The sequence below is a fragment of the Ambystoma mexicanum genome, chromosome 1q (assembly GCF_040938575.1).
Source record: "Ambystoma mexicanum isolate Mex_15411 chromosome 1q, UKY_AmexF1_1, whole genome shotgun sequence".
NCBI classification, from domain to species: domain Eukaryota; kingdom Metazoa; phylum Chordata; class Amphibia; order Caudata; family Ambystomatidae; genus Ambystoma; species Ambystoma mexicanum.
The window spans coordinates 1189992683-1190011313 of record NC_090922.1 but is presented as its reverse complement, the minus strand read 5'-3'; the positions used below and the strand labels follow the sequence as shown (position 1 = coordinate 1190011313).

The following is an 18631-nucleotide window of genomic DNA, read 5'->3' as shown; positions in this document are numbered from 1 at the left end:
TCCGTAGATGTCTACGAACATCTGACTTCATAGCGGACCTTCCAGGCAGTGCCACATGACCATACGCTAGTGCGCGGCATGATAACGTGTCTGAGAACCCGTCCGCACTTCATGACTTCTGCGACTGAACTCTCAACTTTAGCTTGCTGCCAGCTTCAGGCTTTGCCCTTTGCAGCAGGGAAAGTGGAGGTTCTTTTAACATTTTACAGACATTAGAGAAGGCCTTTTATTACTCTATCCCAAACTTTCTTTTGTCTGGATGCCCTTTCGGTTTCCATTAACCATGTAAAGAACACCATTTAAGTTCTTTACTTCCTGCAACAGGAGGTTTCCTTGAAAAGACACTCATGAAGAGTGCAGTAATTTCCTTCCTCGGGATCACGACGAACTGCGTTGCAAGGCCTGTAAATTACTTAAGCTTCAAGCTTGCCGCAGTAAGCGGTGGCCGGCCTATGCCGTGCAGCCCAAATCCCTTTTCTTCCACCGGTGCAGTTGCTTCTGACTAAGAAGATTACAGCAGCAGCGGCTCCAGTTCGGATGCCGAAACCAGGTGTAGTCTTCTGTCTTCAACAGATTAAGTCGCCTGACTACCGACTTTGATAAAATAGCAGAAGCCGTTGGCAAATCAAAAACTGGACTCTTGGAAGTGAGTGAAGACAAAAGAAAAGTCGGAAGATCTCCAGTTAAACCTCTGCCTGAAGTAACAGAAGAATACAAAAATGCTGTTAAGAACCGATCTGTGTATGTTGTAAGTAATGGTCAATAGGACATCAATTGAAAAAGTGGGGTTACTGGTCTGTGCCCAGTGGCACTCTACAAAAAGGCCCTTCCCACATCTGTTTTCCCAGCAAGATATTAAGAATGGGTTACATTTTGTGTAGAAAAAAAGTAATGGCTGAGAAGCCCTACTGTTAACAATCTGTTCATGTTCAGTAATACAGGTACACGAGAAGTCATAGATGCCACATCACCGGGAGCAATTTCATGCCTTTTTCAACAAATGTTATATTATATCCACCAGCCAACCCTTCCCCCATAGCGAGCAACCCACCGCCTGCAACCACTATACAACCAAGGTTCGAATCCTTTAGTCCAATAACACCAGACCAATTTCTCAAACTTCTATCTGCCCGCAAACCGTCCGGCTCTCCGCTAGACCCTTGCCCGGCAACAACCCTCAAAGAAATGTTCACTTCCACCTGCGCAGGAGAACATGCAAGATCCATTATAAATTACTCCCTTTCCTCGGGTATCTTTCCCAACGCATTCAAAACGGTTCATGTCAAACCTCTAATAAAAAAATACTCCCTTGACCCTCTCATGCCCAAAAACTACCGCCCCATCTCAAACACCAGGTTCCTTGCCAAAGTCATTGACCGAACTGCCTACTCCCAACTAAATGTCTTTGTCGAAGCCAACAATCTCCTAGATCCCGCACAATCAGGTTTCAGAGCATGTCACAGAACTGAAACCACCCTAACCTCAATCTGGGATGACCTTAAAATGACGGCAGACTCTGCGGGATGCACCTCATTAATCCTTCTTGACCTATCCGCCGCCTTAGACACAATCAATCACTCAATCCTCCTTGACCACCTCCCTCCCTAGGAATTTGTGGAACCGCTCTTAAGTGGATAGCCTCATTCCTCAAAGATACGTACCAAATAACGATACTCTCCTCATATTCCTCCCAAGCCCGACCTGTCGATACGGGAGTCCCACAAGGAGCATGCCTATCTGCCCTCCTGTTCAACCTCTACTTGATCACCCTCCCACCAATAATTCGTTCACACAACATCCTGTGTTACAACTACGCTGATGACACTCAACTAATTCTAAAACTCCTGAACTCAAAACCCAACTGCTGACCTAACCTCGCCTCCTTGACATAGAGATCTGGATGACCCAAAGCCACCTTGTTAAACCTCTCCAAACTGAAATCATGGTATGTGGCAACTTCTCCCACATCCACTACCCTGGCCATCCACCATGGGCAACTCACTGACGCCCTCTAACTCAGTGAAAAACCTTGGATGCACCCTTGACTCTGACCTAACACTCTCGCGCCAAGTCAACAACGTCTCAAAGTCCTGCCACTACCACCTTAAAACCCTTAGGCGCATCCTTCAATATCTCTCCTTTCCCAACAGACTCTCCGCGGTCTAATCAATTGTTATATCAAGACTGGACTACGCAAACCCCCTCTACCTCGGAGTCCACGCTTACCAACTGAATAAACTTCAAAGGGCACAAAAAGCTGCAGCCAACTGCTACTTGCGCTCGGCCCAAGAGACCACATCTTCCCCAACCCTTAAGACTCTGCACTGGCTTCCAGTGGCCAGAAGGGTCACTTTCAAAACCTTATGCAGCTCCCATCGAGCATTGCATAAAACCAGACCTCAATATCTTCAAGACAAGCTAAAACCCTATCACCCGCCACGCACACTAAGATCAAGCTCACCCGGGCTCCTAGTCGTACCTAAGACAAACTCAGCCAGGTTAGGCGGATCATCATTCTCATCCATGGCCGCCACACTGTGGAACGCACTCCCACCCCACATCGGCCTAACTGAGGATCTAATGTCTTTCCGCAAACTACTGAAAACCTGGCTCTTCCCCCTAAAACCAACCTGTACGCAAACTAACCCAAACAGAATAACAGCATCTCAATGACACCAATCCAACAAACTACTAGATGTGAGAAATTGACATCTAACAACCACTAATACAAAATAAAAGGACAAACAGAATAGAACGAGTAAAGTAGAACAAAGCAATGAAGTGGATAAAAAGAATAAATCGTACGAAAACAGTAAGGAGATCTAAATTAATGAAATGGATGTAATGCATGATGAATGAACGAAGTGCATGGAGTGGATGAAATCTTTAGAATGGATGAAGCATGTTTAGCGGATGAGTGCGCCGAGCGGATGGGTGCGTAGAGCAGATGACTGCGTACAAACGACTTAGTAGAGCTGATGAGTGCATATATCAGAATGCGTGGAAAGAACAAATGCATAGAGCAGATGGGCGGAGTGGATGGGCCGAGCGGAGGAGTGTGTAGAACAGACGAGTGTATGGGAGCGGACAAGTGTATGGGAGCGGACGAGTGTGTAAGAAAGGAGGAATGCGTGTGAGTGCGTAGAGCAGAGTGCGCGAGTGCCTAGAACGGGTGAGTTGTGTAGAGCATATAGATCGGATGAGTGCCTGGAACGAAAGAATGCGTAGAGCGGATGAGTACGTAGAGCCGCTGAGTGCGTAGAGCGGTCGGAACGCGTGGAGTATGTGGATGGATTGGGTAACGTATATGGATTGAACGAGTGATGTATGTGAACAGAACGGACGACGTAGGTGGATGGAACGCTTAACGCATATGGACGAAATGGGTGACATATGTGGATGGAACGGGTGACGTATCTGGATGGAACGGGTGAAATATGTGGATGAAGTGCATAAAACAACTCAGAATACAATGAACGGATCGGAGTAAATGGAACAGATTTGAATGCATGAAACGGATTGGAGTACGCGTGGAGCGGATTGGAGTACGCGTGGAGCGGATTGGAGTACGCATGGAGCGTTTGAAAGAGCATGTAACCCATCATATCACATCACCACGCTTACTCTCTTCTTTACACCACCATTCAATTAGAACACAGATACTATGATACCATTCAGTATAACTGTTCTCATACCAACATCTGTCGCATACTCCCCATCACTCTAAGTAAACACCGCTGGGTACACACCCCCCAGCCAGGCGTTCTCCTCAGTCCTAACGCAGCCACTTTCAGTCTGGACAAATCCTGCCAGAACGAACACATACTCCTGATCTCACAACCACCACACCTACCTCTAAGAAGCAGCTATTACACGAATGCCACACCAGCAGCACATATATCCGGTGCTCACACGCACCTTTGACTCTCCCTACTCTCTCTACTGACTTGAACTTCGGTTCCCAATGGCGCTCAACCTACCAGCACCTTCAGACCATACCAATGGTACATAAATGCAAAGTAACATAACATAACATAAGATCTCTACTTGGCGGACAGTTCGGAACTGCATTTTCTACTGATCTAGGAACTTCCAACTTCAAAATGTCCCTTGCACAGCTCCAACACCTATTCCTACTCATTATCCATTAACAAGCTGGTACACAGTACATACTTTTAGCAAACCTGCTATTTATCTTAAAATGGTATCAGCTAATGCCATCCCTCCTCCCCAAGAGCCACCACCACTGCTGTAATCAAGGAGCATGGGAAACACTGCCCCCTACCTTAGAAATAACACACATGCAGCATTTTCCATTGTCCACCTACCCCTGCATATTAGTGTTTGGTTCCTCTTCCCTCATTTCCCTCCCCACCTTTCGTTCTCAGCTCTCCTGCCAAAAAAAAATACATCCAAAAACAACAAACGACATATTCCTTTAGGAACCACCTTTCACAGTTAAAAAATAACTAAAAAAGAAAAAAATGTATAGACTCCATCTACTTTATATTTCTCAGTAAAGTACATAGACTAAATACGATTTTCCAACATTTCCATTTGCATTTTGTGCTATGCTAATGGGGATATTGTGGCGTTCATCCTCTGTTCCAGGGACACGTTCTCTCGACCATAATCCCCCCCCCCATTCCAGCCCCTGAAATGGGGAATGAAGGTCATTAGTACCCTAGGTTCCCAAAGCGGGAACCTGGGGTGCTAAAAAATAGGATTTTTCTTCCAACACCGGGACGCCTGTGGTGTCCAGGTGTAGGAAGGAAAATCCTTTTCCAGGATGGCCACCATGGAAAGGGAAGGTGAGATTTCCATACAGGGCCCCTCTTTGCTTTCCATAGCAGCCTGCAGAAGGCAAATAGATAACACTATGACCATATTACCACAAGCACATTTTTCTTCCCTTTCAAATCTATCCTAATTTCGAATAACTTTACCACAAAGCCAGACTCAGGTGGACATGGCCACTTTAATCCTATGTTTTGTCCCTTGTGGTCATTGCCAGTAGCCAGATTGTCTGGATCATGATCTTATTCCATGACCCGGACAATCTGGCCACTTCCCATGGCCACAGGCTACCCCTCAGTCACTAAAGGTATACCGCTATTTTTTGCAGCTACATTATGACACTTGTCAAATAATAAAACACTGGCACATTTGCAAAACCATGCCTGTAGGTCCTTGCCAATGCTCCTTACGCAAGTTTACTGGAATCCACCCATGTTTTATTTTTTCAAAAGTGTCCAATGTATGCACATACAATCGTCCTATAACCTAGCCACCACTTGACAAAATCTATTCAGACTTTACGAAAACATCTAAATCTAGATCTATAATCTTTTTGCAAACCTTTGAGTAGATTTGTCAAAAGGCACCACATTTATAAGCCTTTACAATATTTTGTGACCCCCACTCTAATTTTGCTCCCTCTCGACAGAATCCCACCAAACTTTGCATACTCACTCTGAATCAGCCCAGGAATATACATGCAGTTCCATTAAGTGGCAACAAAGTTATAAGCCATCCAAGAACTGCATTTCACCAACCCTGTAATGCTGAGGTGTTCGCGAACTTTTTAGGACCGTTCGCGAACATCCGAACTGTTCGCAAACTTTCGCGGTAAAAACCACCTGTTTTTTTTTGCATCTTGCAGTCATATTCCATCCCATCCTCATTACCCCTCACATCCCCAGAGATTATTTGATAAATTTGACAAGCGCAATGTTTTTTAATATGTTTTTACTGCGATGTCCGCGGACACCGGCCGATGTCCCAAGATGACGGGCGTTTCCAAAAATCTGACGCGTTTCACGCCAACCAATCAGCGAACACGTTGGATGTCCGCGGACATGACGCAAGTCAATTAGCCAATCGGTGTCCTGTCCGCGGAGCGAACAGGGAAGTGTGTCCGCGGAGCGGACATAGATATCACACATTTTTTTGCTTTATGTTTTGGTCATTTTAAAAAAAGATACTGAACAGATTTACCCCAAATTAACAAAAGCACACTTTCGGGACCAAGCCGCCGCTCCTGCCACAAATTTGGTGACAATCCATCCAGCGGTTTGGACTGTAGGCGTGAGCTATGTTTTTTCCCCATTATGTCTATTATGTCTATAGGAAAAAAGACGTTTTGGGACTCCCCCTATAACTTCCCCCCCCCCCAGACCAAAACTTACCAAACTTTGCAAAAAAATTCTGAGTGGGCCATATACTTTATAGCGAAGTTATAAGCTGCCGAAAAAGTGCTCTTCCTATGGAGACAGAAACTTAACCATAACTACATGGCCCTTACTGTGGCCGTTGCAGTATGTACAGAGTACTGTTGTCTTGTAAAGATGTGGATCAACAGCCTCTTTTATGGCTTGCAAGGTAGATGGTGGGATCTTCTGCCCCACAGGAGTAGCCTCTGTGGCGACAGTATTGGTTGAGGAAGATCTGGTAAAGGAAGCCAGCCTACTTCTTCCTGAATAAGGAACAGCCTTTCTCAGAGCATCCTGGTGGTTGGATTTGGTGTGGCGTCACATGGAGGTGGTCCCGTAGGAGTACTACCCAGGTTGTCTCTGACTGAGTACAATGTTGCACTCAGTGCATTTAACCTTTGTGGTCTTAACCTTCGGTACACTCCCAATGGTGGTAAAGAACCGCCACACCCTTGATTCTCTCCTGGTGCTGGAGGTAGCCATTTGCTCTATCTCATCTTCCTTCCCAATTGTTTTCTGCATCATTGGGCTCTTTCTTTTGTGGAGGCCTCCAGGTAGTGGTGGTGATGCTGGCGGTGGCTCCTGGGGAGGAGGGATGGCCATGGCTGATGCCATTTTAAATTTAAATAGCAGTTCTAATAGTGTTCCAAGCATGTGCTCTCTCCTGGATTGGAAATGGGAAATCAGTAAGAATAGGTGTAGGAGTTGTGTTCAACTTGAAAATTCCTAGATCAACTGAAAATTCAGTTTCAAACTGTTTGCAAAGCACTGACCCGTTCGCGAGATGCCGACATTTGTAATGTCATCTTTGATGTCCTGGCTGTTATTCTTAGCAGTGCACGGTGGTGGCACGAGTTATGATTGCTTGCTTAGCTTACCATAACTGACGAATTTCTGTTGTTTTTCGGTTTTACTTGTAACCATAAAGTCTCTTTAACATCATTTTTTAATGAATATATATATGTATGTATATATATATATATATATATATATATATATATATATATATATATATATATATATATATATATATATATATATATATAAATCAAAGCATGTTTCAATTTTTCCTGGACATACATACTTTTTTTTAAAGTAATAGTAATCTGAATGCTTGCATGACGAAACGACCCCACTTAATAAATTGCACCTCTTCTGATTGGTGTTGCTTTTTCCTCAAAAGGCTCGATTAACACAGAATCAGAACTGTTGCTCTCCTGGGTGCTCAAAAGTATAATTTCACACAGGCTGTAATTACGAATGAGGCTGTATCAGCCTGCCACTTCAGAGTTCTAGTGTCCATCGCTTTAAGTAGAGAGGGAGCATTCATATTTTCTGGTTATCTAGACCTCCATGGCAGCAGTGAAACTTACCTGCAGGTATGTTCAATGAACAGCTGATTGATGCATAACCACATAATGTGCCTCTTATTGACTTTGCCAATGATAATACCTTTATTACGGCCGGATTACGAGTTCCGGGAACAGTTGTAAATCCCCATTCCATTAAGTCCCATATGTAATACCGGTGCAGGTAATACAGGTTGATTTTTATCAGTAAGGGGCCTGACTGACCACCAGCTATTACCTGGAGGTAAATCAGGCACCTCACCGGCAGACTTCTAATGAGCCCCAATGTCCAGTCTATCTATAAGTGCACACTGAGCAAGGCTTGCTAATGCATAGCAAGCAGCATGAGCACTGAACAATGGGTTGTGTTATCCTGTGCAAACAGATTGAATAATGTAATTTCTCCAGTCATTTGTAATTAAGTCTTTATCAGCTTATATTTGTAATTGCAGTCAGAAAATGTAAACTAGGAAATGACTCCTCTTTGACTTTTCCGTCTGCAGATTGGAAGCTGTAAGAACGTGACGGTCATGTCTCTGCGCTCTAATAAGCTGGAATTCCTCCCAGAGGAGATAGGGCAAATGCAGAAACTGAGGGTGTTGAATCTGAGTGACAACAGGTAAGCATTCACTAACCCTAAACATTTTTCAGCTATAAGAATGTGTTGTAATGAGTTTATTGTATTTATCCTATTTAAAAATATACCCGTCATTGAAAGGGATGGTGGGAAATACAATGCAATAAAATATTAAGAGCAGACAGGGAAGAGGAAGAGGGACGGACCTTCTATGCCTTGTGAGTCTTCAGAACGTGCAAGTGCAGAAAGGAAGAGGGAAGGGGGAAGAGAGGGTATGGGAGGAGTAAGTGCGAGTATCTAGAGCGAAGGTTGTGCAGATGCCAAGTGCTGTGGATAGACAGGAGTTGGGAAGAATTGATGCGGGAGGTCAAGACCTTGAAGATGCATAAGGGCCAAGGACACCGATTCAGCAACTGTGGGATTAGCAGAGGAGAGGTGGAGGGAAGGAGGAGGAAAAGAGGAAACTCTTAAGGAGCTTCTGGAATTTGGGAAGATCCTGCTCAAGGTGCAGGGGGAGGCTATTCCAAAGGAGTAAGCCTGCAAAGGAAAGTGAGCGACCCCCTGCCTTTTATTTAGCAAAACGCTTTACACACAAAGAGTTGGTGCCAGAGGAGTAAAGTGGTCTAGAGGGAGAATATTTTGTGAGATAAAGTTGAAGATAGTGTGGTCCCCGGGCCTAGACAGTCTTGTGGATGATGCAGAGGGATTTTCATTTAATCTGTCCAGCAATAGGGATCCAGTGAATACTTTGTAGTGCAGGAGAGATGCGATCCGTGGGCTTAAGGCCAAGGATAAGTCTCACTGCCCAATTCTGGATAAGCTGAAGGCATTGAAGAGTGGAGGAAGTAAGATTCAGGAGGAAGCTATTACAATAGTCAAGTCTAGAAAGAACTAGGGCTTGAGTCACATTGAGCCTCTGAGGGAAAGTGAGAAAGGGTAGAATTCCTTTGAGAAGGAAGAGCTGTTTGTTGGACTTCTTGGCAAAGTCTTGAGTGTGAGGGAGGAAGGAGAGAGAGGAATCGAAGAGGACTCCAAGGTTTCTGACTTCAGTTGAAGGAGCAGCGCTCCCTGCAAGATGTATGACTTGACGAGTACAGCTGTACCTGACACTACAATAGAGCATTGGTGCTCCACTACACAGTCCCTCCCATTTATATATATAAAACCCCAATCAATATTCATTACTTACACAGATCCTAAAACATTAACAACCTCTGAAATAGGAAGAAGGTGGTGACTTCTGCAAGGCGAGCACTGCCCTAATGCAAATGAGAAAGTAACAAAGCCTGGGCTATATAGACTTTCTTTGCAATGCGGATCCTAAGGAAACAATGATGTTGATGGTGTAGCTGACAAATTTAGCATTGTGTGTGAGTTGTAAGGAGAAGCCACCAAATTCCATTTCTAGCAGTCAGATCTGGATTTGCTTGTGTTGGTAGAGACCCAGAGTTGGATACATTTTTGTCTTCATAGAGTTCATTTTCAGGTTGGTGCTTGACCTCCATTGTTGAATCATAGCTGTAGTTTGAGGATGCCAATGGCAGAATTGATATTTGGGTAGAGCAAAGAGTCATAGGCATCTTGGGGGATCGTGATGCTAAGGTTAGTGCTTCTCCCCTCCTTCAGACAATCAATGCATCACTCTGACAAAGGACCTTTCCCCACATCTTTCAAACCTGGCTTTATAAGCCCTCTTCTCAGCAATGCAAATCTACACCCAGGCCATCTAGCTAGTTACTGTCCCATCACTAACCTTCCCTTCTTGGAGAAAGTAATAAAAAAAGCATAGCCCTAAAGCTTCAGGCCAAGATGAAGCATGAAGACAGCTACTCTACAGCTATGATGCAGCACACATTGCGGACACAGGGGGCATATGTGTTTTAATCCTACTTGACCTCTCCACAGCGTTCTTCACTGTCGACCATGCAACCCTGCTTACTCTCATGTCAACACGGATGGAGTTAGCAAATTCTCCGCTAGATTGATTTGCAGAAACCGAATCATGCAGATGGGAAATTTAAGGTCAATGCAATATCGATTTGGATATGGAATATCCAACTTACACATGGAGCTACTAGAAGCTCTCCTGTCCAACACTGGCATCTCCATGCACCAAAAGATGATACATATCTGAACCAAGAGTTGTCAAAAGGTCAGCCACAGTGAAGATGTTGCTCAGCTTAAACTCTTCCTGGCACTCATTCAATTCTAGATGACAAGTATTTGTCGAACACTTAATCTCACCAGAACTGTATTCCTGTTACTAGCGAATCCAGAAAAACAATTGTTCATCATCACATGGCTATCATATATGAATCTTGAAGTGTTTATGTCAACAGTAGCCCTAGATACAAGTCCCTAGGATTTACTATCAACTGCAGTCTATCATTCAAACAACACATTATCAATACAACCAAAACAGTTATCAATATTCGGCAAAACATAATCATTCCACATGTGTCAGGACATTAAGAAAGCCATCCAATTGTTATCTCAACTTGGGGTGGGGGTCACAATTCTGGACATCCAGCCATCGACTTTTCACCGCTTAAAACTATTGAAAATGCCACCAGGACGTTTATTCATGGATATTAAGAAATGTGATATTTACCTTAAACTCCAATAGTCACACTTGCAGCCAATACCAGCCTAAATAATGTTTGAGACTGCCTGTAAGACAGATTTATAACAAAATGGGTCTTCCGCTTAATGTTTTTGTTTGCGTGGAGCCTCACTCGAAAAATGGGGAGCCATAATCAGAGAAAAAAAAAGCAAGTGTTAGGCTACCCCTTCCTCTACTGTGCAGACCAGTCAGCCAACTGTGGAAGATGTGCAGATATGGAACAGATGCTGCACAATACCTCTAATGTTCCTTTCTCATAAAACCAATTTACTCAAACCATATAGTTATTGCACATATAAAATACAACTAACATTAAGACCATTACACCATTCTTAAAACATCAGTAAATTACCACAACAAAGTGGTGTACAGATTTCATACAAAACATAACAAATAGCAGCAAGTCGAGAAATCTTCCAATGGATAAGCAAAAAAGAATTTTGCCTACTCGTTAAAGTGCGTAAGTGCGAAAAAAGTGGGGTTAGTGCATTAAAGTGCTATATATGCAAAAGAGCAATTCTTTTTGGCAATTTTTCTATTCATGCAAGTTGGTATGAGCATACAGACAGGACTTGAAATATGATAAGCCTAATTGGTAAATCGAGTCTAGATGTTCATGATGGATTGATTTTGCTACCAGTTCTAACAGTGGTTTCGGTATGCATATATTTCACCTGCGGTTAGATTTTTCAATTTTTCAATTCTGCTTCTAAGAAGGATGTATTATACAATATGTGGTTGACACAAAGTGTTTCAGCCCTTTATTGAGAATACGCCCCTTCTCTGCAATCTTCTTAAGTGGTTTGCAATTGGGCCTTCATCAGGACATATTTAGATGGAATAGACAATATTCAAATTGTAAGACTACCCCTTAGTCTTATAGAATCTGTAGGGTTACAAATATAAACATAAAGCTAATGAGTAAGGTTTCCTATGATTCGTTTCCTTACCCAATCTATTCATCCAGGTTAGGCTACTGACCTGAACTTGATTCACACATGGGGATAGTGACACATTTCTAGTCTTGCAGGACTATTGTGAGATATGTGTTTAATCACAGTCCATCATTTGGTGGGAGTAGGGAACTGCTGTCACATCTGCAGGAAGTTAACAAGGGGGTTCCTGGGAGTCCCTCTGCCAGACATTAGTCCTGGTTACGAGAGACTTACCCAAAGTCTTTAGCTCACTATCTTTCACAAAGAAGAAATATCCCAAACATATCAGTCTTTGTCCTGCCCTGGGGCAGTCCAGCACCGAAATGCTAGACAATTCTTCTCTGAACAAGAGTACCAACAGCATCCTTAGACACGTGTTTCGGTCTGGTTGGACCTCACCAGGTGTGACCGGGCGGAACGGCACTGGTGCGCAGAACTAGACGGATGCACCGGCACCATTCACGAATGGTGCCGGTGCATCCGGCCTCGACATTCCCATTGAGTCCAATGGGACTCAAATGGGAATGGGGAGTAATATTTTCTGGCGCCCGGGAATGGGCAATTACCAGGTCTGCCGGGGCTGTAATGCACTGGTAATTGCCCATTCCCGTATTTACTGGAACGGCTACCGCCAGGGTCATAAGGACCCCCAGTGTATCTTTGATGTCACTCTGCATTCATAAAGAAATTATCTCCGTTATGCTTCAGTCCTTAGAGGAAATCATTTTTGAAGTAATAGGGCTCCCCTTAATCCAATTGACGGATGTGTGTGTGAATGTATGGTGAAAGGGTGGACACTTAAATGTATAGGTGGCTGCCTGTGTCAGTGTGGGTGAAAGGGTGCACATTTAAATGTACAGGTGGCTGCCTGGGTGTGATTGCATGGTGAAAGGGTGCACATTTAAATGTATAGGTGGCTGCCTGTGTGAGTGTATGGAGAAAGGGTGCACACTTAAATGTATGGGTGGGTGCCTGGGTGTGCCTGTATGGTGAAAGGGTGCACACTTAAATGTATGGATGGCTGTGCATGTGTGTATACAGTGAATGGTGTGTGTGCTTGTGTTCAGGAGTGCAAGAAAACCTACATTTCGGGGGGGCTAACCCTTCAAATGTTGGGAGAGGTGGTAACTTCACGGGCGGTGGGGAGGGGCAAACTTATTTGTGTGGGGGCATCCAATTTCTTTACGCATTTTAATGAGACTATTCTAGTGCAGCTTCAATGTTACAAGCAGTTAACTCTCTCCTTTAAGGTTTAAAGCTCCCACCTATAGACTGCTGCGAGAATTGAGTGGTCTCCTGTTTCCTCTCTACCCTTCCAATCCTTCCCCTGGCATACAGGTACTAAACCCACATCACGATTTCAATTGGCTAAAAAATGTGGCATTTGAATGCAGGTACTAACAGTGAAATGCTTTATGTTAGTAATTGCTGGGCTCTTGTTAACAGCAAAACCCAGGTGCTGTTTAACATCTTTGTCCTGTTCTGTCCAGCAACTGTTCTGAAGGTCAGCCAGGTCGAGTCAACATAGCCCAACATTTCGGGGGGGGGGGGAGTGCTGAATCCCAGTCAACTCAATGGTGTTGCACCACTAATGGTAATCTTCATTACTCCTAGGCCTATTCTTCCTCGTCCCACTACTTGTGTATGAGGCACTTTGCCTCATACACAAGTACTGGGATGAGGTAGAGGTACATTGAGGTAATGCCTGATTTAGCTACCTGTAATCTTCATTACTCCTAGTCCCACTCTTCCTCATCCCAGTACTTACCTATGAGTGAAGGAGCCTCATATGTAAGCTCTGGGACAAGGAAGAGGGACGTGGAGATAATTCTGGGCCAAGGAGCTGATTTTGGAGGTTGGGGAAGGGGTGGGAGGGAGAGGGGATGTTTGTGGGGGGCAGCAGGATTGTGTGACAAATCATAATGGTTGTCAATGCCCAGTCTAAGCAGCATGATATGTGGTATTAGTGGCTAAAGAGGCATTTTGGTGCAGCCAGTCTAGTCATTCCTCAGTTTGGTATGATTTTTTTTATAACTGGGCATTTCTGATAAAGCAGTCCTGCTAAGTGTAATTACCTGGCTAGACTGGCATTTTGGTGCTGCCAGACTAGTCGTTTCTTATTGGGGTATTGTATATTTTTCTTAGAATCTGTGATAAAATTATATGATATAAGTCATGTATAAAGCGCCTGAACACAAGAGATTATAGGCGCGACAAGACATGCGAGGGAAGATATAGAGGCTTAGGGAAGATACTAGGACTTGTGTCATTCAGATCGTGCAGTTGTGAGAATGAGAAGGGAGGTGGGAAGTGCAAGGGAGAGGGGAGGGAAAAACAGGACAGCAATTCTCTGTGTCAGTGCAGGCAGGGCAGGTCAGCTCTGGGTAGTGAAAGGAGAACAAGGGACTGTAGGGTTACAGTTACAGCCCTTAAGTGCGTGGTAGGCCCAGAGGCAGTGCCAGGGTGACTGATCAAGAAAGAGTCTGGACATCGTGAGACTCGGAGGGTAGCCCAGCAACCAGTCGGTACAGACGACAGGTAGGTCAGGTGGGCCAGGAGCGGAGGGAGAGAGAGAAAGCAGAAGAGAAGAGGAACGTTTTGAGCCACTTCCGGATCTTCAGGTGGTCCGGCTCAAGTTTGAGAGGGGCAGGGACGCCTTTCCAGAGGGAGGCACCTGCATAGGAGAGAGATCTACCCACCCCACTCTCTGCCTGGGGAAATGTCTAACCCTTAGAGAGTTGGAGGTAGCTGAGCGAAGGGCTTGAGAAGGAAGGTATTTTGGAAGGTAGCGATAGATGTAGTGTGGGCCTGGGCCTAAAAAGCTTTGTGGACAATGCAAAGGGTCTTGAACTTGATCCTTGCAGCAAACGGGAAACAGTGGAGTGATGTCAGGGCTGGAGAGATATGATCCCTGGGTTTGAGGCCATGGGTAAGTCGTGCAGTCCTGTTGTGGATTAGTTGCAGAGGGCAGAGAGTAGAGGAAGGCAGGTTGAGAAAGAGGCTATTGCGGTAGTCCTGCCTAAAGAGAACCAGGGCTCTGGAGACAGTGCGCTTCTGGGGGAAAGTGAGAAAGGGAAGAGTCCCTTTGAGGAGGAGCAGCTGGTAGTGGGACTTCTTGGTGATGTCCGAGATGTGAGGAGAGAAAGAGAAAGTGGTGTCAAAGATGACAACCACGTTTTTTGCCTCGCAGGAAGGTGAAAGAAGAGGGCCAAGGTGGGCGGAGAGAGTGCGAGAGGGAAAGCAGGGCCTGGGGTCCCAATGAAAAGGATCTCCATCTTACTGGCATTAAGGGAGAGACTGGTGGATGCGCACCAATCTTAAATCGCGGATAGACAGTCCTGAGAGAGAGAGAGGAGAGGAGAGGAGTTTGAGGGGAGACTGAAGGAAAGCTGAGTGTCATCTGCATAAGAGGAGAAGGTAGAGATCAGGTGGGCCGAAGGGGCCAAGTGGAGGTTGAAAAACCAGGGTGAGAGGATGGAGTCTTGGGGAACACCACAGGTGTAGAGAGATGTGGCAGAGAGAAAGGGACCAAGGTGCACCTGGGAGGGGCAGGCCAAGAGGAAGGAGGTCATCCACTCAAGGCCCTGATCCATGATGCCTCGGTTCTCATGGAGCCGATTAATCAGGATGGCGTGGTTGACCGTGTCGAAAGCAGAGGAAATATCAAAGAGGTTGCGGAAAGAAGGAATGCTGTAATTGAAGTTAGGGAGCAGATCTTCACAGGTGTTTAGGAGAACAGTTTCCATGCCTCTGGCAGCTCTGAAGCCAGACTGATGGTCATGGAGACAACCAACAGATTCAGTGTGGAGAGTAAGCTGGAAGATGGCCAGTTTTTTCCAACAGTTTTTCCAGGAAAGGGGTATGGATATTGGGCGATAGTTTTCCAGGCAGGCAGGAAAGGCAGACAGCTTCTTGAAGAGTGGGTGCACAAGAGAGTGCTTAAGTGGAGAGGGGAACATTCCAGTGGTGAAAGAGTGATTACAGAAATCAGCCTGAGGGTGTCAATATGGTCCTTAATGGTTCTAGAGGAGGAGGAGAGCACCTGTTTGGACAACACTTTCAAAGATCGCATTTGTCTAGAAACCTCATCAGGTATTGTCATGGAGAAAGAGGAGAAAGGGAGGACAGGAAGTAGATCTGGCCAAGAGAGGAAGAGGAAGAGGAGATGGGGGACTGGATGTCCTGAGTTTTTGCGGAGAAGTGAGAGAACAGAGCCATACAGAGGGCCTGGGAGGGAACAGGAGAGGTAAAGACCGCAACAGGATTGACCAGTTACTTACAGATTTTAAGGAGGTTGGCCGCGTTGTTAGAGGGCACAGAAACGCATGCTCGAATGTGTGTTCTTTTCTTGATGAGTGTTATTGCTTCGACTGCCATTTTGGTGCAAGGTATGTCTAAATGTGGCCTGCCATTCATTACTGTTATGTTATGTTATTACACTGGTCTACATTGTGAAGCCAGTTGGACATGTTTTCATTGTGGCATGGCATTTTTAATAGCAAAGCATTAATGTTCCTGTGCACTGTTGTGACTTGCATGTATTGGATTGGTGTTACCCTACAAAACCATTGCAAACACTCTGTGTTCTATATTGCTTTAAAACACATACTTCTATCTTTCTCCTAGTGCAATGTGTGGTATCCCCCTTCAACAGCACATTTGTGTGCATTGCACAAGTGTGATAATCTAGGCTGGCCCAGAGCGTGGCGCGACCCGTGATTTGTTACTGCGTTGCGGGGGGCCCCCTCAGCAGGGCTCGCAGGGGGCCCCCCGCATTTTGTGTTACACCACTGCATACAGCTCTTAAAAGTGGGGGGAAATCTGACATAAAGCACTATATCAAAACACTATATCCCCTGAGCTTCTATCCTGGCCCACAACCAAAAGACCTGGGGCTATATCCCCATAACCCCCCCCTAGCAACAACTCTGTTTGTATTATTATTGCATTGCAAGAAGGGAATGCATGTCTTGCTTTCATACCATGTGGATAATAAAATGTCACATGTGTACAATAGTTTCAGATATTCAGTCCTTGGTAGTCGAAACAATAAGTGATTAAATACTTTAGACGTATTCTCATTTTACATTGTACACACACACAGTTACAATTTCAGTTGCACAAAGCATTCGGAATTTGCAAACAATGCACTGTAACGATGCTCAAATCCATCTGTAAGCAAATGTGATTCAATGCACATGTGCATTTAAACATGTGCAGCCAATGTAGAAAGGTCATACCCATTTTAGTTGCTATAAATCAGCTGCTGCATGTCAATGTGAAATCAGGTATGTGTTGAAAAGCAGATACAATTGAGTGTGGTATGTTTGAATCACAGTTTTGTGACAATGCATAATGGTGTTGTGTTTACAGGTGTGTCTTTGGGCCTCGTCGCGAGTTGTGTGGTAGCCCTTAAATGTGGCGGTAATGCTATTACCGCCACATTTAAGGTTAAGAATGATGGCAAGGCGCGCACTCTGGTTCCCAGTCAAGTTTTTCTGCTGTAGCAACAAATTGTCTTCTCCTCCAAACGTTTTCCTGACTCCATCAATCATCAGGGAGGCTGTTACATTTCCTTTTTAGGTGTTTCAGGTTCATTCACAGTCTCTAAGGATTCTTGTACTTGTATTCTCGCACTTTTTTCAATTGTAGGTGACTGGGAAACAACTCCCTCCAAAGCACAAATCTTACCCCTGGTAGAGGGAGGGGGAAAACCATGTTTATGGCTCTCCATAGTAAGGCATGATGGCCCTGGTGCCGCCACAGTGTCGGCCCAAACATGATTCTGGCCTGTTTACCCCCAGCTTAGAGGCAATTTTTTCGGGCACATTTAGCGCTGCGCTATTAGCGCCAAAAAATCCCCATTGGGACTAATGGGGAATTACATTTACCGTCCAACCCTTGATCTGACTCTAATAGTCCTTTACCGGTTGCCGATAAAGCTATTAGTGCGGGCGGTAACCCGGCAGTAATACCGCCAGGATACCGCCCAACTCATGATGAGGCCCTTTATCTTTTGAAGTAACTTAAACCAGTACTTGTTTTAGGGAGTTAATAATGTAAGAAAGATGGAAAATGTTACCTGTATTCATTCACAACAAAATTGAACTATTTTCTAAATATTTGCGACAAAACAAAATATTCATATTAATTATCACTTAGATATGTATGAATCTGTACATGTAAGCTTGATAGGGAATAACATGACATGCACCCCAAAGAACTGTGTCTGTTATATGGTTCCACTGCTCAGGGGACCTCTGCCCTGCACTTGCTGCCCAACTACAGTGGCAACGATGCTCTGTAGGCGCACTCGTGTTGCAGCTCCAGGTTGTGTTACATGAGTCCATCACCTACACCGAGGATGCATGCTATTGAACAGCAAATGGCCTGGGAGAACTTGGCGACAGCAGTTTTGACGTAGTCCAGGTGGCTGATGAATATGCTGAAATATCAACTGTCCGAGGCTGATGTCTGCTTGGAAATAGCCACGGTCAAGAAGTAGTCATGCGCTAGTATTGTGCCCATAAGAGGGAGGTGAAGGTGATGTGGCAGCCTGCCCCACCTGTCGATGAATTCAAAACATAGCAAAACCTTGCTAGTTCCAGTGGAAGGAGAAGGTTTCTAGTCTCGGAGCTATTTGAAAGGAAATAAAGGGACTGGGTATGAGGAAGCTGCCAATCGGGCTGGGAGGATAGCTCAGAGGCAACTGTCGGTCTTTGAAGCAAGACAGTGCAGAGCAACACAGGTTCAAATCCAAGTCCTGCGGTATTAAGCACATGGTAAAAGATTAATTGATTAATGAATGCCTGTTACTGGAAATATGAAGGCAGCCATACCTCTAACTTGAAGACATCTGTCCCTGGTGATTTGACAACTGGTTACATGTGTTACTGGAACTGTAGGGATTGACCAAACCATTAACTAAGTATAGT

The 18631-nt window shown here is 44.8% G+C and overlaps 1 protein-coding gene across 1 annotated transcript in view; it reads left to right on the top strand.

Moving 5' to 3' along the window:
* The window catches only part of LRRC7 (leucine rich repeat containing 7), a 3010809-nt gene that overhangs the window by 2221862 nt on the left and 770316 nt on the right, over positions 1-18631 (top strand). Inside the window, exon 15 of the mRNA XM_069641926.1 lies at positions 8065-8180. Coding sequence (XP_069498027.1) covers positions 8065-8180 — 116 coding nt within the window. The remainder of the gene's footprint in view (positions 1-8064; positions 8181-18631) is intronic.